The 24711-nt window shown below is 49.3% G+C and overlaps 1 protein-coding gene across 1 annotated transcript in view; it reads right to left on the reverse strand.

Annotated features, from left to right (window-relative positions):
- The window catches only part of SYT6 (synaptotagmin 6), a 36330-nt gene extending 16628 nt beyond the window's left edge, over positions 1–19702 (reverse strand). The window contains exons 1-2 of the mRNA XM_051808595.1: positions 19309–19702; positions 481–817 (exon numbers count right to left, since the gene is read on the reverse strand). Coding sequence (XP_051664555.1) covers positions 481–817; positions 19309–19462 — 491 coding nt within the window. The 5' untranslated portion in view covers positions 19463–19702. The remainder of the gene's footprint in view (positions 1–480; positions 818–19308) is intronic.
- Between the last annotated feature and the right edge of the window lie 5009 nt (positions 19703–24711).

Raw genomic sequence — 24711 nt, forward strand, 5'->3', positions numbered from 1 at the left:
GCCTGTGAGACAGGAGGATGCTCTTGTCCTCACACCCTTTGTGGAGCATTCCTGCCTGAACTGGAGAATATATAATCTTGGAGTCTTGGGACTTTTTTAACCACTCGTGGGATCCAGAGGAAGAGTGCAGACCACCACTCTCAACCAGACTGCAATCACCACTCTCAACCAGACTGCAACCACCACTCTCAACCAGACTGCAACCACCACTCTCAACCAGACTGCACCAGCACTCTCACCAACAGGTTTTCCCCTCCCCTTTTCTTTTGGACTCAGGGGGCCCAACTCACACCCCTCTGTTCATGCCCCAGGGTGCTGGGTTATGCATTTGGGTTTTGTGGGTTAAAACCAACTGTTTGTCTGTATAATTGTATTATTTTATTAAATTGTTATTCTTTTGAGTTGAGTTCATTTCCCCTGCTGGTTTACCTTCGAACCAGCACCCTGGGCATCACATCCCTCCCCAGCATCCCAACTCACCTGGTGGAAGACGCCGGCTCTGTGGTTTGCCTCTGGATCCGTGTGCGCCGCATGATGTGGTCCTTCATGGACATCTGGACCTCTGCAGGGATGTCTGGGGACGTGTGGCTGATCTTCACCGCCGCCTCCAGGAAGCTGATGGCCCCCGTGTCCTTGAGCTTGTCTGCCATGCTGTCCTTGTGGCAGCCTGCCTCGCCCCTCAGCACGGCCAGGTTAGAGGAAAGGGCCTTGTTCCTCCAGGGAACCCAGCACAGCTTCCAAAAGAGAAACAGAAACACTGCCACCAGGGCCAGTCCACACACAATAACTATCACTGCAAGGAGGCTGACGGAGAGCTCTACAGGGAGAGAACAACAGCGACAGGGAGGGGAGGGACGGGAGAGGAGAGAAGAAAGATGGTGAGAAAATCATAAGTAAATGGAAGAAATGGTCCAAGCTGACTTATCTCACAACTAATGTAGAGCTCTCAGCAGGTTCTTCAAGTGAGAGTCAAACCCAAATGAGCATCCCCGGACAGACCTGGGACATGTCTGGGTAGAAATGAGTGTCTCCATCTGGCCAGAGCTGTGAAGTTTCATACCACGATGCTCAAACTGCCTATAAAATATCACCCTTGGTTTGTTTTGTGTCATCAGCAAACTGCTGAGTCTGAAATCAGGAAGAATTGTACAATTGCATGGTAGAAACAAGCTCCAGTGCTGTGCTGGCAGAAGGTGCCTTTCTGCTTCACGCCACGGCTGTTCAGGCACTGTAATGAAAAAAATCCATCTACCACCATCCTGGAAGTAGATTATTGTACTGTCAACACCCACATCTTGTCCAGATGTGTCCAGGGGGAATAAAAAGTAAATACCAACACCAAAAAAAAAAAAAATGATCACGAGCTGCTGATGCAGAGAAACCAAACGAAAGAAGGAGGCTGTACAGAGAGTACTGCACAGTCTTCCTTACTCTGAACAGCACAGGAGCTGTGTGTTCTCTGACTCTCTGAGACACTTTTGCCTCATGTGTTGTGTAATTCAGCATTTCAGTCTTTTTCTGGAGAGGACAGAGCTTCCATACATGTGGCTGAAGAATCAGAAAAGAGGGAATATATATATATATGTGTGTGTGTGTGTGTGTATACACATCTAGGATATGAAATTATTCACAGCACTTCACAAAGAGAAAACATTGCCTATTTGAATTCCTTTCCTACAGTGAATTAATACACTTTCCTACAGTGTATTAATTCCCAGATTCCTACCCAAACCAAAACTTCAGGGGTTCAGGATCACGAGGATCACAAGGAATACCAGTCCCTGATGGTGAAGCCAGGGTTTGCTCTGCAGGTAAGTCTGCAGTGTCAGGACTACATGGATTGCTTTGAGTTCATGGACAATTTCCTGACTGCCTGCTGTGTTATTTGTAGTTACCAGTAGAACAACACTTCTTAATTCCCTAAGTGCAAGTCAGGACAGAAAGGCAAAAAACCACTAAACACTCCAAAATTTTATACATAATAACCATTACCTCTTATTCACCCTATTTATGGCTATTCTTGAGCCATAAATGTTTTCTGTTACCACATTTATTTCCCTGTCTGACCCCGAGGAACATGGTTGGTGACCTCTGCATTTCTGAACTGGGGAACTCTGTGCTATAAATGTGATTCCTGACATGTGCTTTACCTTAAACAGGAGTCATAAACGACCTTCTGCTTCCCTTGGTCATATAGTTTAGTTTTGTACAGCTGTAATCAGACATTTAATCATGGAATGGTGTGGGTTGGAAGGAGCCTTGAAGATAAGGTAGTTCCACCCCCCTGCCATGGGCAGGGGCACCTTCCACTAGACCAGGTTGCTCAGAGCCTTGTCCAACCTGTCCTTGATGCTTAAGGCTAAGAAAAAAAATCTATGAAATATGAGAAAAGACAAAGTTTTTACATTGACAAAATAGCCGAATTTTAAAATTATTGAAAGAAACACACAAAGAAACAAAAACCAACAAAACCCCACCCACCGTTTATGAACCATAACAGCAAAGTGTTCAGGAACACATTTGTGTCATCAGCCTTTGCTCGTGTGCCTCTGGGAATACAGCAGCTCCTGGGTGTTTGGGATTGCTGCTCCAGTCCCTGTAAGTGAAATCTCAAGGCAGCACCAGACACAAGATGTGACACCTACACCTGAGCAAGTCAGTTCTGCTGAACACCTGGGAAACCATCTGTTGTTCCTGATATCCCGGAGGAAACTGGTTTCCCACAAAATTACTGAGCTTAGCAAATTCACCAAGAGCCTGAGGCGAAGCTCCCCGACTGCCCACGGGTGCTTTCAACCCAAGGGCAGGGCTGGAAGGTGCCAGCAAGTCCAGAGGGAAAGAATAAATATCATCCAGAGCTTTTTGCAACTCCTCTTTCCCTTTCCCAGGCTCCTGTACAGGTCAGGCTGCAGCATTTATTCTCTCCTTCAGCTCCAAGGTGGAAACACAAATCGCTGCTGGGGTGAATAAACAGATTCCATCTTATTTAATAATGAATGGGGTTGTACAAGTCAGCAGCTGAGCTTCCTCAGAGATTTGGCTAAATGTATTCTCACCAAAGCTGAGAGCAGAGAGGTACCAATTCCCTACACTTTGAGTTAAATCTTGGAATTGTGCCCAGGAAACTCAAACACTTTCATAAGAAAAAAACTCAAGAACCTGGACTTTTTGCAAATACCTCTTTGTTGGCACAAAGGAAATCATTGTGATGCAGAATCTCTCTCTCCTGGGAATTGCTGCATGACACAGAATTTTTGTTATTTCCACCCATTCCAAGGATTTATATGGGCCATGTGGCTCATTAATAGAAACCATCAGAAATAATCAGTTTTTCCTTCAGAAAACCTGTTGCCAGCTTGAGAAAGATCTTGGTTCTTGTCACTCCTTGCCAGGCTGGCATTCATAATGTATCTGACAGCATTACAGACACTTTTATGCATGACCTCCTACTCCTTCCTCTGGCAGCTGCCATAAAGCAGGAGGAGAAGGGATCAGGATTTTACAGGCAGTTTTTAAGCATCTGCCTGGTTAGAATATTGGGTTGTTTGAAAATGACATTGAATTCTCCAGGACTTTTTCACAACTTATTAAACTTAAATATCAATTGGACAGAATTGACCTTCATTGACTTAATGAGCTTTCTCTTATGACTTTGAAAATACCACTTACTTTCTAGAAAATACATAGTATTCAAAATGTTATGCTTTAAATGTCCTTTAACTTACAAGGAACTGTAAAAACAGGATAATTCCTCATCTAGCAGAAAATGCCTCAGGGTCAGAGCTTGCTTGGGTATTCCTGGCACAGAGGGAGGTGAGGCCAGTTCCCCCAGAGACAGAACAGGCCAAAAGGACACCTCAGAAAAGGGGAAGAATGAGTTCTTTGGTTAGTATTATCCCACCCTGTGGAAGGCTTGGACCCAAGATGTCCTAAGCAGGGGGAAAAGAGGGATGTGCCTGTACCCAGCAGTGAGGAAGGAGCCTGTCTAATGCAGGAGCAGTTCAGCCCCTGACCATTCACGAGGGACAGAGTCACATTATCACTCTGACAAACAACTCACCTGAGGAAAAACATGACAAGAACTATGTTTTTATTGTATTCTGCTCTAAAAAGATTATCAGTGAGTTATTTGTCATTTTGCTGTTGGGTAAGTGGTGTGATAGAAGTGCAGAGCAGCTCCAGCCATTCCTCACCCTGGTCCTATCAAACTCTGTGCTGGTCCCTCATCCTCTCCCAGTTCCCCTGAGAGACACTGCCATGCTGGAAAATGGGGTTTATTACAACTTGTAATTGAAAAGATCAAGCTTAAAAGAAGGAGGTTGCAAAAACAAATTAACATGGTTATTTTCCAGTCTCGCTCCCCCCTGGGAGCAAGAGCTGCTTCCCAGAGGAATCTTCAGCTTTTGGCCACGGAGCAGCAGTAACGAAGCTCTTGACTGACTAATGAGGAGGGAGAGGAGAACAAGGAACAGGAAAGACATGGGTATGAACACAGACATCTCCCTGCATGAGCTGGTACGTTTAGGATAAGTCACCGAGCTGTTATTTAAATATTTTTATATAACCCATTTGTTACCAAAACACAAAAAAGACCTGAAGCTGAGAGCAGCAACAAGAGCATCAGGGAGACTGAATCCCATCAATGCCACCCACAAATGATCTCATTTCTGCCTTGGCTCGGCGTCTTGGTTGGTGGTTTTTACCCATTTTGTCACATCTAAACCCATTGCTACTGAACCTTACCAAAAAACACACAGAATGGCTCAAAACTGTAAAATTTCCAAGAGGGTCACTGTTTTTTACTGCCTTTAAATCAAAGACTAAAGGCCCAGGGAAGGACGAAGAGCCAGTAGGGCAATAAAACTGTGAAGCTAAAAGCAAACTGAGAAAGAGGGAATCATTCCATGGTTAGTCCAGCACTCCTCACCCCGGGATCTGTGGACTCAGGGAGCAGCTCATCAGTAAAATCACCCATTTTGTTTCGTCTTGGATGGGAACTAATTAAGAGAGATGGTCCAACTACCTTTCAGCTTGATGTCCCTGATGACTCCATAATACCCAAACTGAGTTACCAAAGGGGATAATTAGCAAGGTCCAAACAGAAAGCGATTAATAATATGACAGAGTCATGATTACAGCAGTCTGTTAACTGCAAGACAATAGTGGTCTAATTGTGGCAACATTGACTTTTACTGCTGTGAAGCAGCTTGCACTGTCATTAAAGAGATTCATGGCTAACTCCGAGTTTAATGTGAAGAGTTATATTTAATATCCTGAAGATGTAATTTAGCTTTCCTTCCACCCACTCCCCATAGAGAAAACAAAACACACTTGATGGTTCTCTCAGCACTCCAGCATCCATTAGTCATTCCAGCTACCTGTTGTATTTAAAGGAAGCTGGAATACCATGAGTGGAAGTCTGATGGGCTGGAAACACTCAGTGCTGCAGGCAGAGGTGCCTCGTGGGGACAGAGTGATGCTGGAGGAGCTCAGCTGAAGTGGCCACCACTCAGCTGTCCCCTTCTCCCAGCTCTGTGACACCTGCAAGGGGACAGACACCTTTCTCAGGCCCTGCAGCTCCTCATCAAGGCAGAGGGGACACCCTGACCTGACCCTCCACTGGTGTGGGGCACCAGCAGTGCTGTCACCACAGCACAATTGGTCCCACAGCTCCATCCTCATGCACAGACCCAGACACAGCCCCAAAACTGATCCTACCAAGAGCAAAGGGGTCCTGTGCAGGGCTAAGAGTTGGACTCCATGATCCCTGTGGGTCCCTTCCAACTCAGTATATTCTGTAATTCTGTGTTTCCCTGCAAGGGGCTCTAACTCCTAAGTTCTCCAGTTGCTCATGGAAAACCTGGAGATCTTGGGCTGATTTGCTCCCCACTGGGTTTCCTTCAGCAGCTCCCAGCTATTCTGAGCTACAACTTGGAGCACATAACACCTTCCCCCTGCAAATAGTCCTGGAAGAGCAGAGCAGCTCCAGGAGATGGCAGGTCCCAGAGGCAGGGGGTGATGGTGATGGACCTTCTCCTCTCCTGCACTGGCTGCACGACTGGTTTTCCAGTGTCACACACCAGCCATCGCTCACACCACGCCAGCAGATATTTCCAGGCTCCTCCGCCCATTTTCTGCTACATTTTTCTCTTGCAACAGCGCTTGTGAGAATATATTGTTCTATTTCTGCGGGGCTTTGTAGGGATCACGCACTCAAGTGATGGATTACTACAAGAGTTATTGCTGGAGGAGAAGACAGGCAGCTCTGGGGCTACAACGGACCACGTGAGGCACCCACCAACTGCTGAGCTCATTTTCTCTCAATTGAGAAGCATCAGCAATGTGAGTTTGATTAGCTGAGGGCTGGAGATTGGGCATGAGAAGTCGTGGTGGATCTCAGAGGCCTGTGGGCAGAGGGGAGCACAGGGCAGCAGCTGTGGAGAGGGAAGAGGGTTCCATCAAACCTCAGACATAGACATGTTTATTTAGCAAAGCTGTTCAGCTTTGGAGGAAGGAACAGGGACTGGGTGGAACAGAACCAGATATTAGACCCCCCCAGCAGCATCACAGCCAAGACCAAACCAGGGGCCACAGGGACAAATGGGAATGTCCCCTTTGGGGACAGAGCAAACCCTGAGGGGCACCACGGGGGTGAGCAGCAAACAGAGCCCTTTACAACAGGGATTCTGGAAAGGATTCTGGCTTGTAAATCCTGGAATGCTGAGCTGGATGAGAGGCGACTGCAGTGCAGCAGAGAGCAGTTCTAAGCCAGCTCCCTATCCCCTCTCCAAGCCTCAGGAATGGAAACAGAACAAACAATAAAGATCAGATTGTCCCTGTCACCCCACACAGCTCCAATCCCTGTATCAGCTGGCAGCTGTGTTTACAGAGCCCACAGCTAAGTGGGCACTGGGGTCTGCAGAGAGCGTGGCAGTGGGAGGGGAGCACTGCAAGCCCACTCACTGATTGCCTGTGTTTGCTGGGATGGTGTCCAGTGTGCCAGTCCCCTGCTGGTGGCTTCGTTGTCACATTTCAGGCCCCCTCGCTGCCATTTGGCTGTCATTTGAAACTTCAGCAACTTCCTGATTTACTGGTGGCGTTCTCCAGGCAGCCAGGAGCTACAGGAAAATGCCCTGAAATATTCCTGAGCTAGACAAGTCATTAGGAGCTGTCACTTCAAAGTCTAAGTGCCGTCAATTCGCCTTTCCCAGGCAGCCTGGCAGCACAGGAGCTGCTACTCCAACACGATCACAGAGCTGTGGGGCTCAGTGAGGGGAAAATATTTCATCAAGTGCTCAGCAGATGTTAAAGGACCAGGTCAGAACACAATTCTGGATGGAGCAGAGCTCCTGCCACCCCTCAGACGTTATCTCATGCTGTGGGAGGTGGTAAGGGCTGCAGGGCACCACATCTGACCCCAGAGCACTGGGGACATCGATCACCTTCAGGTCTGAGGGTCACAGACCTGTTTTCTTAGACCTTCCCTGTGCAGGGAGTGATCCCAGCACCAGGAGCACAGGTCAGGACTCACTTGCAGCTCTACCCACACCTACAGTCACCCTGCTCAGACCCACCAGAGCTTGGCTGTTTGTCAGGATCTCTTGTAGGAGGACATGGACCATCACCCAGCCGAGGACAGTGACACATCCTGAGAGTTTGTGGGACAGGGAATTGAAGTCACAGAAATAGCTGGCACCATGACTCATCCAGATAAAAACCAGAATCATAGAATTTTAGAATATTGAGTCAAACTCCTGACCCTGCACTGGACACCTTAAAATCCCTCCCTGTCCCTGAGAGCATTGTCCAAACGCTCCTTGAGCTCTGGCAGGTCTGGGGCCGTGATCACTGCCCTGGGGAGCCTGTTCAGTGCCAACCATCCTTTGGGGGAAGAACCTTCTCCTCATATCCAACCCAAACCTTCCCTGACACAGCTCCATCCGTTCCCTCGGGTCCTGGTCAACAGAGAAACAAATCAGGGTGTTTTTTAATTCTTGGTCATGTAAGTAATAATCCACTTCTTTTGTTATTCTGCATCAACCACAAGCAATCCCACTGAAGACAGTGGTGAATTTGAATTGACAAAAGTTTTCACAGACTGAAAACTTTCACACTGAGCTCATCACAGGGAGCTCAAAGGCAAACTCCCCTCTCAAGGCAGCAGAGGGGTGGGAATACTGAGAATGCTCATGAGGTGGATGCTGTGAGAGGAGACACTCATAGAATCATAGAAACATGGAATGGTTTAGGTTGGAAGGGACCTTAAGGATCATCTTATTCAAACCTCCTGCCATGGGCAGGGACACCTTCCACTAGACCAGGTTGCCCAGAGCACCATCCAGCCACAGAGTCTCCCTGGAAGAAATGCCTCCCTGGAAACTGAGATTTCTCCTGTTCCTGTGCTTCCCCAGGCCCTGGACAGTGAGTCCTGTGCTATCAGCTCCCACCAGCCTCCTCCTGCCAGCACAGGCTCCCCAGGAACCCTAAGGGAGCCTCCTCATCTCCTGCACACACCGAGCCCTGGAACGGATCATGGGGAGACAGGGACAGGAATACTCAAACTGGATATGCCAAAGTTTCAGTTAGACAGTAAAAAAACTTCTTAAAAATTAATTTGCTGCTACCACAGGGTTCCTGCCATGCAAGGGCTTATTGGAATGCAAACTATAAGCTTCAAAGGGGAGGATGAATCAGAAGCTATTTTGAGAGTAATTATATAAGACTATAAAACTCAAACCATCTCATTATTGCAAGGATGGAGACAACCTCCTTCATATGGAGACCTTGCAGGGATCCAGCGTTTCAAGTGTCTGTGATCTATGGCCCAAGTGCAAACAGCAGCCTCATCATTCCCATCCAGGCAAAACTAACTTCATTAAGCAATGCCAGGGCTTTTCCCACTATTTACTGTGTTTCTTATGGGGATGTGGCTCTGTGGCTGGGAAAGGAGCTAGAATGTGTGACATGGACAATTTCAGCCAAAGTTTTGTTCCTTTAACTATTGTGTAATTTATAATCACAGAATATCCTGAGCTGGAAGGGACCCACAAGAATCATCCAGTCCAACTCCTGGCCCTGCACAGGACTCCCCAAAATCCCAACATGTGCCTGACAGCATTGTCCAAACACTCCTTGAGCTCTGGCAGATTTGGGACTGTGCCCACTGCCCTGGGGAGCCTTTTCAGTGCCCAACCACGCTCTGGGGGAAGAACATTTTCCTGATATCCAGCCTAACCCTCTCCTGACACAGCTCCAGCTGTTCCATCAGGTCATGTTCCATCAAGAGCTTTCTATGAGAATTTTCTTCCCTGGAAAGCTTGTGAGTGCCAGTACTTGCAAATTCCCAAATGTTATAAACTGCAGTTCAAATTATAATTAAGGAGAAAATATTTAAGCCACGAATTTGCACATGGAATAAATCCCTGTTCCAACAACCACAGCCTCCAGGCTTTCCCATGTCATGTTGGAGCCTGTGGCTCCTCATGGCTGTGAGAGGATGGGCTCCTGGGACAGCCCTGAGCAGTCACCTACATTGTGCCCTGCCTGCAAGAAGGAAAGAGAGTGGTTTTTATTCTTGCTTACATATCCAGGCTACAGCTGAAGCTCCTGCTCTGTCTTGGCTCTGTCTTGTCCTCATCCTCTCTGCACCCCGGACCTGGTCCCTTGGTGGGGACTGTCACAGCTCAGGGTCTAAGAGAGATGCTTAGACAAGTGCATTAAACAGAGAAAAGACACTGCCACACCCTTTGCTACCTTGTGTTCTTCACCAGGTAGAAGGTTTGGCCCTTTTACCACCCAGGGAAGAGGCAGCAAATGCTCTCAGTCACAGGAGCTGCTCCAGCCCCCGGCAGAGCTTAAAAAAGCAGAGGGGAAATCTAAACAGAGTCATTCAGAGGGAAAGACTAAACATGATTTTTAAGTGCAGAGTCAGCCATGAGGTACTTTAGAGCCCTGTATGTATGTATACATAACAAAAAAAAAAAAAAAATAAACACATAAAATCATAGAATCATTAAGGAAAAGACCTCCAAGATCATCGACTCCGACCAAATGAAAGTGCACAAAACACAAAGAAAGGGATGTGGTGTAAGATGAGAGTTTTGTAGCCTGGAGCTTGTGCCTTGCTCACTGAAATAGAATGGAGAAAGAGTTAATTGCCCCAAAAAGAAGCAAAATATCCTGAACAGCTGACAGGCACAAGCCCTCTGCCCTTGCAGGTTCCGAACAGCCAAAGCACAGCCATGAAATACCACCCAGCCCACACCTCTGCTGAGCTGTAATGCCAAATCCAATGTCCCAGCCACCCTCTCAGATGTTGGCTCTGCCTAAGGACAGTCCTTAACCCATCCTCAGCTTGACATCCCCAGAGGGATCTGCAGACAAAACTTCCTTCTCCCACCGTCACCTTGCCCGCTGGTGACCGTGGGCTTTGTGCTGAGAGACACAGCAGAGACAAGAACTAACACTCACTCAGTGGGGCTGTGCCCCAGCAGAACAGCTGGGCTGGAGGGGACAGATCAAGACCAAAAATGTTGGTATTCAGTGGTTATTGGCTGATTTGGCCTTTCCCTCCAGGCTGTGTCCAAGGCACATTTGTCACTGAAACTTCTGCTGGCATGTGCAGCCCAAAGGGGAACTTTGGGCTGTCAGAGACACAGCACTTCTGTTATCAAAAGTGACAAAAAATAGGAAAAAACTCCAACTTTTTCAAGCCGAAGGAAACATTTCCCGGTGATTTATGTCACTTTCTGACTTAATCAACTGTTCTCTAGAGCATTATAAATGCGATAGTAAGAGTTGTCGTTGCTTTCTGCTTAAGTGATGACAAGCTAATGAACTATTATGAGCCACACTGCCTGCAATTATTGCACAGGGCTGTGTGCTAATCCCATGACATTTAATCACAATATGCTGTAGCAACATCTGTAAACAACTTGGTGGTGCTGAACACACACAGTGACCCGGGCTGAGGTTAAATCCCTGACTCTGAGCATCATCCTTCTCCTGTGATGTGACTCTGCACAGGCAGGGCCTGAGCTGAGCTCTGTGTGCCAGGGGAACCTTGTGGAGACTGTTCAACATAAAGGGAAGCCTCTATTCAGACCTGAAGCTGAGCAGAGGCGGGCAGAGAAGAAACCACGGAAATCCAGACATTTCTAGGATGCAAAAATCCAGCTGCATTTCAGGATGCGAAGCAAACGAAACAAGTAAAAGCTCTTTGCTGTCGCTCTGTCTCCCTTAAACAACTAAAGACCTTAAAATTTCCCTTCAGAAACTTGGTCAAAGCTGTGTCTGTTGTGAGGCACCAGCACAGGTCAGCAGTGCCTCTGTGCCCACACTCTCCACCCCGGAGCTGCTGCCTCGCTGTCCCTCACTTCCTACTGTGGGATTCATTTTTAGGGAAAGGCTTCCCTACAGCTCTCTGTTGGACTCCATTTTGGCTCAAAAAGTCACTAAAATCAGGCTGCCCTGAAAAGATCTCAGGATGAAGTTTAACTGGGAGCAGAACTGGGGTCTCTCCCCACCCCAGCCCTGCACAAGTGCCGACCCCCCTCCCAGTGCCAGCAGCCCCCTGCTCTGCAATCTGAGCAGTGCTCAGCCAGGGTGGGCAGAAGATCCCAACTGTGGGACAAGGCAACCCAGAAAGCTTTCCAGAGACTTTCCTGAGTGGCCCCTGCCCAGGACATGGGGCTCCTTCAGCACAAGGAGTTCCTTGAGCTCACACAGCATCCTGGAGGAGCTTCATTGCCTGGATCTGCCACACTGGAGACCCAAAACCAGAGATGCAGGATTCATCCAGAACTCCCCTGGCTCCAGGGGCTGCAAAGGTTGGGTGATACCCAGACCAGTGTCCTCAGGCTGCCAACTGAAGCCACCCAGACCCAAAACAATCACTTAAACCCACATTATGCCCTCTGTCTCTCTCCCTCTCTCAATTTGTTGTGCCAACAACACCCAGCACACAACAGCCCCTGGCTCTGAATGGCAGAGCAGCACCCGTGGGTCCTGCACTGCTCAGGATGCAGATGGAGAGCCAGGAAGGCCCCACAGCTGGTACAGGGACCCTGCTCTGAAATTCAGAGGTTTGGAAAAGAGCATTTCTTTGTTCAAGCTGCGCTGAATGATGAGGGAACTTCCTCTCCCAGAAAGGCTCTGCTCCTGTCATTAGCTGCTGTTGCTGCTGCTTCCATTAGCTTGGAACAAAGACAGGGATCTTTAACCCCTCAAATGTGCTCCGCAGCAGTGGTGTGTGCAGGCTGGGCTGCCTGATCCTACACATGGATTAAACGGGTTCTGAGATTCCCTTTTCCAGTGATTCTTATCACTCCACACCCTGCAGCTCACAATCCTGCCAAAATGAACATTTTGACCAGAGCCCAGATTCAGACCTGGGATCAAATAACTCCGAGCAAATGCTCCCCAGCATCCGAGAGATGAAGTGCTGCATCTGGAGAGGATAAAATGAGGAGGTGCTCTCTGTGCTCACCTCACACTGTCACACAAGTGTATTCACTGCTTTGCAGCAGCTACAAACACACACAGAAACCCAGAGTAATGCAATCCCACAGGCACTGCTGTGCTAGAATTCCTGGGCAATTATTATTCCATGGAACCAAACAGTCTAGGGCTGTGTGTCTTAATGATGGCTTGGAAAGGGCTTGTATGAACCATGCTCCTGGCATCCTGCCTTCAGGCTTTGCTGCACAGTTTCCTGTGATGTTGTCAAACATGAACCTGCACTAAACAAACTGAACTAAACATAAAGACACCCTCAATCAGCATCTGCAGCTCCGCTACGCAGGAGACACCCTGCAGGATAACTTTCTTTATTCCCCGGGCAGGTGAATTGTACAGTTAATAATCACTCCAAAAATCCCCTCCCTGACCCTCCAGGATGCCATTTTGCAAGGTACAAGTATAATTAAAGACAATACATGGCAGAGAGACTAATTGCATCTCTCTCAAACAACTGCCGGCGTGATTGCTCTGTTAGTGAGTCCACTGGATTGAAGCAATAAGGGCTGTTGCAGACGAGCTCCCTGATTTTATGATATGCAGATAGGAAGGAAAAACATATATTATCACCCCTGAAAAAGAAATAGCAAATATTAAAGCCAGAAAAAGCTGCCTAACCAAGATGAGATGGAGACCCGGGGTCCTGAGGAAGAATATGGGATTGCACCTAGAAACGGGGAACAGTAAGAAGAAACAGGTGAGAAAAACAAGGATAGCCGAAACTGTAGTTAAATAACAAATTGCATGAGGCGTGAGACCCTGTTGTGGGTCTGTTCTGTCCCTGCACGATGAAGACACACATGTGAGAGGCTCCGGCTGCCGGCGAGCACACGGGGGGTGTGTGTGCAGCAAACGGCGCCCGGCGCCGGAGCGACTCCAGCACGGCGAAGATGTCAAGCAACAAACACCTGCAAACACAAAAACGCCAACCACCTTCCCCGAGCCATCCCACGGAGCGGCGGGGAAGCTCGGAGCCGGGCTGCGTGTGCGTGTGCCCTGGTTTGAACCAGCTGGAAGGAAGCACACGCTGGGTTTCGGCGAAACGTCGGGAGGATGCTGAGAGCGGGAGGAAATGTTTCGGCGGCGAAGGCAGAAACTGCTGGAGCAAAATGTTTTGTTTTTTTTTTTTTTTTTTTTTTTAAGGATAAGCGGCTCCATGTTGAGAAAAAAAAAAAAAAAAGAAAAAGGCAAAGAATTATTAAAGTAACTTCAGAAATGTGGACTTACCAGCGCGGCAGCAGCTCCTCAGAGCGGTCCCTGGTCGCTGCCCTCCGCCTGCTCGCGCATCAATTAACACCAGCAGCGATCCCGCCGCCTGTTTCTATGGAGTTGGAGATGCTGATCCCTGACTATGCATGAGGCTACTGCAGCTGCATCGGAACAGGCTCCCCGGTCCGCAAAAAAACCCACAAACAGGAGCAGCCTCCCCGCTCTGCCTCGGGGATGAATCAACCAGCAGCAATCAGGCGGCTGCAAACCTGCGTCTATGCAGAGAGGTGCTCACAGGGCTCCTGAACACGCACACTCCACGCAGCTCCAGAGGTGCATTTTATTTACCAGGACCATCACAGAGCAGAGCCAGAGGCAGCTGGAGAGTCACAGATCCGCACACAATACACAAGCAGAGACACGTGTCCATAGAGAGGCGATTTAATCCATTTTTCCTACATTTACACAGCTGGTTTCAACCCTATTCCAATATAGTTTTGCAAACCTTCCTCCTGGCAGCAAGGTCTGAACCTGATGCCTCCAGGACCTGAGCAGAAACCTGGTTTACTTGATCTAAAGAGGAAATCTGCTGCACATAGCTCTGGCTGGCTCTTTCCTGGGAGGAAAGGCAAGATCCATTTTACAAGTGCATTACTCTGTGATAAGAAGGATATTTGCCCCAAGGAGCAACTCCTCACATGCCTGGCCTCAGGAAACACAAGCTTCAGTGGATAATATTAGCTTTGCTTGGGTGGCTTTGAGCATGTTTACTGTTATATTGACTTAAAATACACTTGAGTGGTGATTCAGGAAACTGTTATTACGGCTGCTGAGTAAATTCCAGACGTGCCCATATTTCACAGGTAGTGGCTGCAGGCATCCCATATCCATGAATGGGGGTGTAATCAGTTTTCCCATTAGTCAAACTATCCTATCAGGGGATAATTTTTTTTTCCAAGAAAAAATACTCCAGAAGCAATTTCTCAATATAAAAATGGTCTTTCTGCACCACCATTCCCGCAACGAAAAACCCTCTATTGCAAGGAAATTCTCCCCTTTTTCTGCCCGCAGCAAGAACACTTCTGTGCTTGGTTTAACATTTTAATAGTCTTTGCCAAGTGCCAGGAGGGTGTTCAACGCTGTACGAGCTGTACTGAGAGTTCAAAAAGAACAGTTCACACAAGGGGCAAAACACTAAATGTGCTCTGAATTACTGGGGGTGAGAGCCCAGGACAGCTGGCAACGTGTGCTGGGAACACAGATTATCCTAAAGTCGCCTCTGGTTTTCCCCAGCTGCCCTATTCCATCCTCTCACTTCAGCTTTAAACCTCCTGCACCAGCAAAGCACAAGAGCATTTTGCCAGGGGTGAGCCAGTGCACAAGGGAGGGTTTGAGGAGGGTACACACACTATGCTGAGATCAACAGGGACTGCTGAGCTTTGTGGACAGAACCTGCAGCCCCTCTGTCCATCACCCACTGCATGCTGAGCTTTCCAGAGGGAAGCAAAGCTTTTTATGAGTGGATCATTAAGAAAAAAAAAAACAACAACTTGGGTTGTTTAAAGAAAGTCACAGCACAGTAGTGCAGCAGGTAGGAATCAAACCCAGGGGTTTGCTCCTGGATATGCTCTGATCCTTCTGTAAATTCTCTCCCATACCCAGGCACCATCCCTTAAATCAGCATCACAAGCCACCTGCTCCACTCATACAATCATGGAATCACTGAATGGTTTGGGTTGGAAGGAACATTAAAGCTTGTCTTTGTTCCACCCCCTGCCCTGGGCAGGGACACCTTCCACTAGCCCAGGTTGCTCCAAGCCCCATCCAACCTGGCCTTGGACACTTCCAGGGATGGGGCAGCCACAGCTTCTCTGGGCAGCCTGTGCCAGGGCCTGCCCACCCTCACAGGGAAGGATTACCTTCTAACACCCAATCCAAACCTACTTTCTCTAGTCCCACTCCAGCAGCTCTGCACATTCATTTCAGAAGGAGTCAAGCTCAAACCTTCCATCCCATCCCTCCACATGATCTCCCAGGCTGGCAGCCTCTGTCCTCATCCAAACCCAGCACTGTGAATCCACAGGGAGCAGGACCCAGCTCAGGGGAATTTGGGGAGTGAGTCAGCAACAAAATTCAGTCCAAACTCAGCAACAACCTGACAAGTCACAGCAGAGTTCATGGTGGTGAGAGCTGTGCAGGGCACGACACAGTCCCAGTTCCCAGGGATTCAGGGATGCTGGAACCAAGCTTCCCTCAGCAAGGACCACAGAATTCATCCCCCTGGATCAGCCCTGGGCAGGAGCAGGCAGGGAGAGCTCACTCCACTGCAGGAGCTCAGAGCAGCCCATGGGGAGTCATAAAATTGCAGAATTCAGCTCAAGAATCCCTTCCTGAGCTGGAAGGGACTCACAAGGATCATCAGAGACCAACTGGCCCTGCACTGGACCACTCCAAGTACCCTGTTTCCCAAAGGCTGTTGCAGCTCTGCTCCCATGGTCAGAGGGGTTGGTGAGGGGGGCAGCTCACTGTGCTGAGGGGTCCTGGCAGTGGGGGCTCCCCTGCTCCACAGCCAAGGGCTTTGCACTTCAGTGGGGCTGGACCACAAACTCAAAGATCCAAGAGCTCCCACTGCCCCTCTAGGGCAGAGAAGGGCCGTGTCCATGCATTTAAGGGACACCACAGCAGTGGTAAATGCTGTCCCCGTGTCACAGGCACTGCCCCTGCCCACAGCTCGTGCCTGTGCACTGGTGGCACTCACAGCATCCCTGCACAGCAGCTGAGGCCTGGCAGGGAAGAGAGCTATCAGATGGAGGGAGCTCCGGGGGAGGGTTTCAGACAGGCACAACAAAAGGCTGCTGCAGCTCTCGCTCGATCTCAGGGCCCCCAGCCAAGGGATCAGTTCTATTCCTGGCACCGCCGAGGGCCAAACTGCGGGCGAAGCTCCCCCTCACACCCCCCTGATGCCTCGGGACCCAAACCTTCCCCAGCCAAACACCTCATTTTTCTGACATATTTAGCTGCTGGGTGACTTGCCAGCAGCAGCAGCAATCCTCCTTTGTTGGGTGTACACAGGAGAAATGCTGCAGCTCCATTTCTCTTGTTGACTTTAAGGAGGAGATTCAGCTATTACATAACCCGAAGGACAGAGAGCAGATGAGCATCTACCTCGTCCACAGCAGCACTTTAAACCATTCAGTCCAAAATGGTTTAAAAAAAAAAAAAAATAATCACTGCATAAAGCCTTACTCTTACATAAACTGTTCAGTAATATTTTTATATTCATGGGTTTTTTTCCACTCTTGGATGCAGTTCAAGAAGGCTGGTGATACCTGGCTCGTTTCTTCGCCACTCCACAGCATTCCCTGAGGATACTGCTCCCCACCAACACATGAAACAGCAGAAAAAAAACCCAAACTGCCCCTGTGGGACTGATGGCAGAGCTGTGCAGGAGCAGCCTGGCTCCCAGCTTTGGCAGCATGGCAGTGCTTTCTTCAGCATGGACTTCACCAGGATACTCAACCAGCCAGGCTGATTCAGCCAGAAGTTAATAGATTTATCCAGGAGGCAGCAAACTGACCAAGACACCCGAGACTTCACGTGATGATGACAAATAGGGCCAATTTGACTCCAGCAAACTTGGCGATCGGTTGCCAGGGCTGTGCTGTCCCCACGGGGACACTCCAGCAGGAGCCAGGACTCCTCTGCCTTGGTACTGCCATGGCACATGCCTCGTGCCATCTGCTCATCTTCACACAGCCACACTTTTTATCTGCCTGCCTTTATGAGGACGAGCTCGCTGGGTCTGAACACAGGAAGGACTCCAGGCAGCCCAGAGCAAATCTGCTTAACGTGAGACTTCAGGATGAAATGGACAAAGCAGCAACGCAGACAATTAGATAAACATCCAGACACTGATGGGAAAGGTTTCGTACCTCTGTAACTGCATTAGTTAACACTTAATGCAAACAGATATTTTCCCGTGCTGGAGCAGTTTTACAGTCAGGTATTGAGAAATATTTAGCACATCTCGGGCCCAAAGTGTGTTCTCGGTGCTGTCTAGACATAAAAATGGGCCCAGTTGTGCAGAGCAGAGACAACAGCCCTGGCTGTTCCTGCAGCCAGCCCAGCACAACTCACCAGGGCACTGGGGCTGACACTCCAGCCAGAGCTCAGAGCACACAGACATTTGCAATGCTAAGGGCAGATGATGATGTGATCGTGACCTGAACACGAGGTCCTGAACAGGCTGCACAAATAAATTCACATCTGTCATGTCAGGGTGGACAGAACAAGAGCAGTGCAGGTCTTGCTGCTGCAGAGTCAGGAAAATGTTAATTTTGGTGCTGAGGTGAAGAACTCTGAAGTGATACAATAAGTTATTTACAATAAGGAAAAGAGCTGCACGGGATGTGATGTGTAAGGACACGACCAGCCGTGGCAAGAGGCCTCCAGAACAAGGTATAAAGCAAAGTTATTAAAAAGATAATTCAGTTACAGGCAGAGTGGGGTGTGAAAGGAAGGTGTTTGGCTGGACATACCAGCAAAACAGTGCTGGAAGCACCAGTGCAAATCAAGTGCAATCCTGGTGACACCTGCCCTGGCTGCCAGCCACATGCCAGCATGAGGGGGGCAGGAAAAAGGGAAGGAAGATGACACAGAAAGCCTTGGACAGGGATTGATGGGCGGCTCTGCTGCACAGGGGCTCTGCAGGGTGTGCTCAGAGGGAGAGAAAGAAAGTTTGTGAGAAGTGATGCTGTGAAATCCACCTGTGTTGGCAGGTCATTGCCTACAGAAACCTTAAAAGGATCCTTCTGAAAATGTTGGAATACACATACAGGTCATCAATGATGCTAAAAACCATGAGATTTGGGGTTCTGCTCCTCCACACATGGGACTCAAGCTTTCCCTGCCAATGTCTCCTGAAGTGACAGCAGAACCTCACTGGGGCAAGGAGGTGTGAGCAGAAGTGTATGGAAAATTCCCCCTTTGTAACACAGAGATGCCTCTTTGCTCCTGGAGCATTATCCCTGCTCGTGACTCATCACTGACACACCAGTGTCCCTCCCTGGCTCTACAACCTGAGGAGGAACAACTCAGGCAGTCCTTACAGAGAGTAAAACGTACGTGGGAGTACCTTCAGATCCCTTACTGGTGAACTAAAATCCATGCAATCCATGTGAGTCCCTCCTTTTCTCAGACTGGGAGAGCAGCAAACAGTTTCTGTCACCTCAGTTACTTCAATGGGCTCTTTACTACTCTTTTTTGTTGGTTTGGGTTTTGTTTTATACAGGACAGGACTCCAGGTTTGTGCAAAAGGAACTTCCTCAGAAACTTTCTCTCATTAACCAGCCCGGAACACCCCGACTGTCCCCCCGTGCAGCATTCCCATTCCACATCAACAAGTGAGGCAATACTTGCACCCAAAACTTCACCCTGGACCATGTGTAGAGGAAAATAACCCCCCAGCAAGGGTGCCCAGACCAATCCCTCAGGTCCGACACAGGGATCCCAAACATTTCCCTTTCCCCACAGAGTCCTCCTGCCTTCCACGGGCACCCTCCAGACGGGAGCAGGGGACTGTACCTGGCTCGGAGATGATGAGGCTCTGGTCAGAAGGCAGCAGGAGGAATTCCCTGCAGGTGTCCAGGTCCAAGCTGGGCAGGCTTTTCTTCTGGCACAGCTCGGTGACGATGTGAACTGCCCTGCGACAGCGGCTGTCGTCCCTGGGGCCGCTCATCGCCCTCTCACATCCTCCACCACCCCCTGCTCTCCAAGAAACTTGGGCTAGCAAAAGAGGGTGGGTTTGGTTTTCATCACAGGAGCGGCTTCACACCAGTTCCACCCTCTGGCATGGCAGCACCTGCTGGGACACCCGGAGCTCCAGCCCTACGGACCCCGCTCAGAGCCGGAGTCTCCCCCAGCCTCCCGGCCCCTGAGCTCCCCACGGCCCTGCCAGCGCTCCCGGTGCCTCATTGCCTCTGAGATCACAGATCTGTTTACTGCCAAGGCTGCTCCAGACAAAGAACCTCCTACCAAACTCAGTTTCGTGCCCTCCACACGACACACGTATTAAAGCTGCAGCCCAGATAATTCTTTTTAACCCTTTCGTTGCTGCCCTTTCTCCAGGTACAGAGTTTCAAATCCCCACCCCGGAGTGATTTTGCAAACAGAATGAATGCTGAAACCTCCTGGCTGAGGATGGCACATCACCAGGGAGGAGAAACCAGAGAGCTCCCATGAACAGCGCACAAACTACTTACAAGCGCCAAAGGCAACATGAGAAAAGCTGCAGGTTTTATTGATTTGTTTGTGCTGGTCCTAACACACCAGGCTGCAGATGGCAATAGAGATTGAGAACACCATTCCAGCCCATAATTAGATTTCTTTCTTTTTTACTTTCTGCGGTATTTTTTTATTCCTGTTGTAACTTAGCAGGCAGGTCGTGCCACGCGGCACAGCATTTATCTGACAGGCACAGGCCAAGAAGCAACTGTGGAGCAGGCAATTAAGATTATGTACAGCAGGATGACTTCTTGCAGCTTCTACAAAGTCTAATGAGCCTTCTGGAGAGCCAGGGCTGAGGCTGCACAGGTCCCTCAGCCCCACATGGCAGCAGAGTGTGCTGAGATCATGGTGTTTACGCTCCCTGGTAATTACCTGCTGAAGCACTTGGAGCTGCCACACCATGAGTGTCCCAGGGGTGACACCAGCACCCAGCACAGCACGAGGCTGCCCTGGAGCTTCTCTGACCGCCCTCCATCCAACCTCCCAGCAGCTCCATCCCCCGATTCCCAGGCTGGATAATTTCTCCAGCTGTTGGATTGGTGACTCACTGTGACACAAAGGGTGTGGGTGGCACTTGAGGTGCAGGTGTGATGCAAAGGCATCTCCCAACACCCCTGTGAAGCTGCATCAAGGCCCTTTTAGCCCCCCTGGCCCTTCCTTGCCCAGAGTGATGTGTTGTGGACACCTCACCCTCCATCACTCCTGCCACAGTTCTGTGCCCAGCACGGCAACCCCTACCTGGCAAGAGCAACTTACCTGCCAAGCACTTCTCCTCCCAAAAACTTCTGTTGCCAAGACAACACAGATGAAACCTTTTATTAACCCAGCAATATCCTACAGCTGGTCACAGAGAGCCACTTCTAATTACACACCACCACCTCCCAGTCAGTGCTCCATAAACCTGCTGCTGCCAACAGGTTGAACCACAACTGCAGATTAGGAACTGTTCCTGAAGGGTTCACCACCTGCAAGCCAACACCAGCATCACCAACCTCTTGCCAGCAGCCCCGTGGCTTCCAAAGGTCTGTGTTTACCCAGGAGAGATTCCAGACACTGCAAGGCTGGGAGCTAAACCATTAATTTCCCAAGCACTCCAAGCTCAGGTATAGTTTGCATTATATTTGATGACAAACTCACTAAAACCACCCACTCACTTATCTTTTTAAGAAACTTGACACTCGAATTTTACACCTCAAACCTGCCTTTAGAGATTTGGGTCCCTACAACACCTACTTGGGGCTGGGCCTTACCCTCTACAACCTCTGATGTGTACTGCAGTCTCCCCAAGTTTTTCTAAATGGGAAAGTTTGGCCCCCTGCCCCACAGAAACCTGTAAGTTTTACCCATGGACCCATAAATGATGCCCATGGACCCATAAGTGATACCTGTGTCAGCCTTGGCACGTGCACAGGCATCTCAGGTGATGCTTCACAAGAGCTGTGGGCACCTGCCAGGATACCTGAGCTGCCAGGAAAGAAGACCAGGAGCTGGGGAGGGAGCAGCAACTCTCCTCTGCTCCTCCTTTCACTGCCTCCTCCAGGGCATCTGTGTCCCAAACTCCCAAATCCAAAGGATTTGCACCCAAGGGGTTGCAAATGAGCCCCAGGCATCACGTCATCTCTCCAGCACAGCAACAGCTCCTGTCTGAGCCACCAAAACTGGCACCAGGAGAGGAATTCCTGGAATACATCAGTCGAGTGTTACATTTGAAATTTGAATTTGCCTTAAAGAGATTTCAACAGACAAAAAAACACCCCGACCAAACCCTTTGAAAAAGGTTAATGCCCAATTGAGGGCTTGTAACACAGAAATCAATAATAAAATTCAATTATTTGGGGAAAAAAGGCTAATTTTATTACAAAGGTAATAGCAAGAACTTTTTACTTTTAAATTTAAAGTCACCTTGGGTCGATTATTCACCTTGATTTACATATCAGAGGATTCCAGGCTCGCTGGGTACCAGTAACAGCAGGCCCTGGTATTAGCATCCATGATCTCAACAAATATTTCTTCAGAGCAAAAACCAGACCTTTTTTGCACTTTGTACCTTTGGATTGATGTCACACACACTCTCTATTGTTCAACACAAGAGGCTGCAAAACAGCTGCCACAGCTGAAAATGCAAACACTGCTTTTCCCAGACAGGGACTCTTGATCCCACTTCTCCTCTCCCACATCCACACCCACACAGCTGTTGGAATACAGGGGTTTCCCTCTCGTATCCCACTGAGAAGCTCCCACTTTGCCACATGGAGCAGCCCAGGAAAAGCCCTGGAGAAGTCAGATTCCATCCCCTGACACTGCAGCTCCCACCACCCCCACAGGGAGCATCCTTTTTCCAGCTGCCTGGACTCCGTTGGTACTTGGAGGTCAAACTGCTCCCAGAGTCGTGTTTCCACCTCTCAGGATGAACAACCCAGACAAGTGGCCCCTTTCCAAGCTCCAGGGAGTTGGGCAGAGCAGTCTCACCCACACCCACCCTGGCATTTGGGATTTGCAGTGTCTGGCAGAGCTTTTCCCTGCAGCTGCAGTCCCTTGGATGGCTTCCCCTCATTTACCTTCCCCCCCATCCAGTGGCAGGATGGCACATCCAGAGAGGCAGTTAAACACAACAGCAGCCTGGGAAGTGGAATAAATTTGGGAGAAAGTGGCTCAACAGACTTGCATTACCCATAGAAATGAGTTATGGGCAACACAGCAGCTCTTGAGTCACCTCTGAAATAATCACTGCGGACAAGAACACAAAAGGAATGAAAACTGTGAGGAAAGGAGGAAAACTGCAGCTTGTGGCAGCTCAAGGCTGCAGACACTGCCCAGGGAGCAAGGCTGGAAGTGGAAAAGTTCCTAATAACCTGAGAGGGAGAAAAGAGGATCATTTTCCTTCCAGTAAAGCAGAAGCCAAGCACCAGAGACATTACACAAACATTTGAGGAATTGGGAAGTTGGGAGCACGCTGCAATTGGATTAAGGAGGGTGTGCTCCAGACAGAGCTCGTTGGAGGTGATTTACACTGGGGTTTGGAGCAACCTGGTCTGGTGGAAGCTGTCCCTGCCCACAGCAGGGGGGTGAATGAGACGAGCTCCAAAGTCCCTTCCAGCCCAAACAATTCCATGATTCCATGAATGTGGGCTACTAAGGTGGAATCACAATTATATTTGTCCAGCTGAGCCAGAACAAGTTATTCATTTAATTTGAAGCAGGATCTATTTGAAGCTGACATTATTATTATTATTTTTAACTAATCATCAAGCCTGGAGAGGGAGCAGCAGCGTTTCTTTATGCCAGCTCTAACTAATAGCACGGCATTGTTTACTCTCCCAGTTAATATAATAATTGGAAACAGCTCACAAAGGATTTGGAGCTTCTTGCCAGGAAAAATGACGTTGATCTGGATCCTTTGGCAGCAGCAACATGTGCCATCTGTGGATGAACACGGCGTGGATTGCTGTGCCCTTAACACACATCTCCGTGGGGGCTGGTGCTGTGGGGAAGGGAGAAACCCAACCCCCTCATCTCATCCCTGCCTGCACAGGGGGCAGGCACCCATCCTGTGGAGACAGAGCATTAATTTTTAGTTTTAAGCCAAATAAAATTAAACACCAATTACTCTGTGCTGAGTATCGAGTCTTTTGCACAGAGCGACGGCAGGAACGGGAAGGAGGTGCTGGTTCCCTCCCTGTGTGTGCTGAGTCTCCCCTGGCTGTTCAATCCCTGTGTGAACTTTCTGGGAGCAATTATTCAACTCTAGACACTCCTCTCCTTGAATATCAAGGGAGGAGGGAAGGGAAGGTTTGGGAAGGGAAGGGAAGGTTTGGGAAGGGAAGGTTTGGGAAGGGAAGGGGAAAGGGAAAGGGAAAGGGAAAGGGAAAGGGAAAGGGAAAGGGAAAGGGAAAGGGAAAGGGAAAGGGAAAGGGAAAGGGAAAGGGAAAGGGAAAGGGAAAGGGAATCATCCTGAATTTGTGGCCTAAATTGACAGTCCCTGGACTGCACTGCAAGCAAACTCCAGGATGTGATGTTTAAAGATAAATAACTCATTCCCCTCCTGGGCACAGCACGGGAGGAACCTGCTCAGCCCAAAGGCCACCTCGGCAGGGGATGGCAGTCCCTGCTGCCAGCTCCTGCCCTGGAGTGCCAGCAAGGCATTCTGGGCATTGGATTCGTGTGATAAACGTGGCTCAGTGTCCTGAAAAGCACCGGGTCCAAGAGGCATCGCAGGGTATTGCACACAGCATCGGAGCCCAAAGCCAGGCTGCTCTGGAGCTGTGTGCATCCTGGCAGGAAGGTTTGCAGGGGCAGGGACTGCCATCAAAAACTTTTTCCTGATGGTGGGATTCCTGAAATACATTTTACTGACCTGGAATCTTTGCATATCCTCAAAGTGAAGAGTTACAGAATGATTTGGCAGGGCTGGAAGCCCTAAAAAGCCATTTCTGCTCCAGCAGCCTCAGATGGGTGGTGGTATCAGCTGGGATGGGATTGGGCAGGGGGTGGCTTTGAGCACACCCTCAAAGATAAATAACGAAGGGAGAGCCCCAGGGCCAGGCTGAGGTACCTGCCCAGGACCTGAGGGAACAGCTGGAGCTGTGTCAGGGCAGTTTGGGCTGGATATCAGCAAAAGGTTCTTCCCCCAGAGAGTGGTCAGGCACTGAACAGGCTCCTCAGGGTTTGGTCACCATCCCAAACCTGCCAGAACTCAAGGAA

This window comes from Manacus candei, unplaced genomic scaffold, assembly GCF_025592945.1.
Source record: "Manacus candei isolate 608988 ecotype Guabito, Panama unplaced genomic scaffold, ASM2559294v1 h1tg000073l, whole genome shotgun sequence".
Taxonomy (NCBI): Eukaryota; Metazoa; Chordata; class Aves; order Passeriformes; family Pipridae; genus Manacus; species Manacus candei.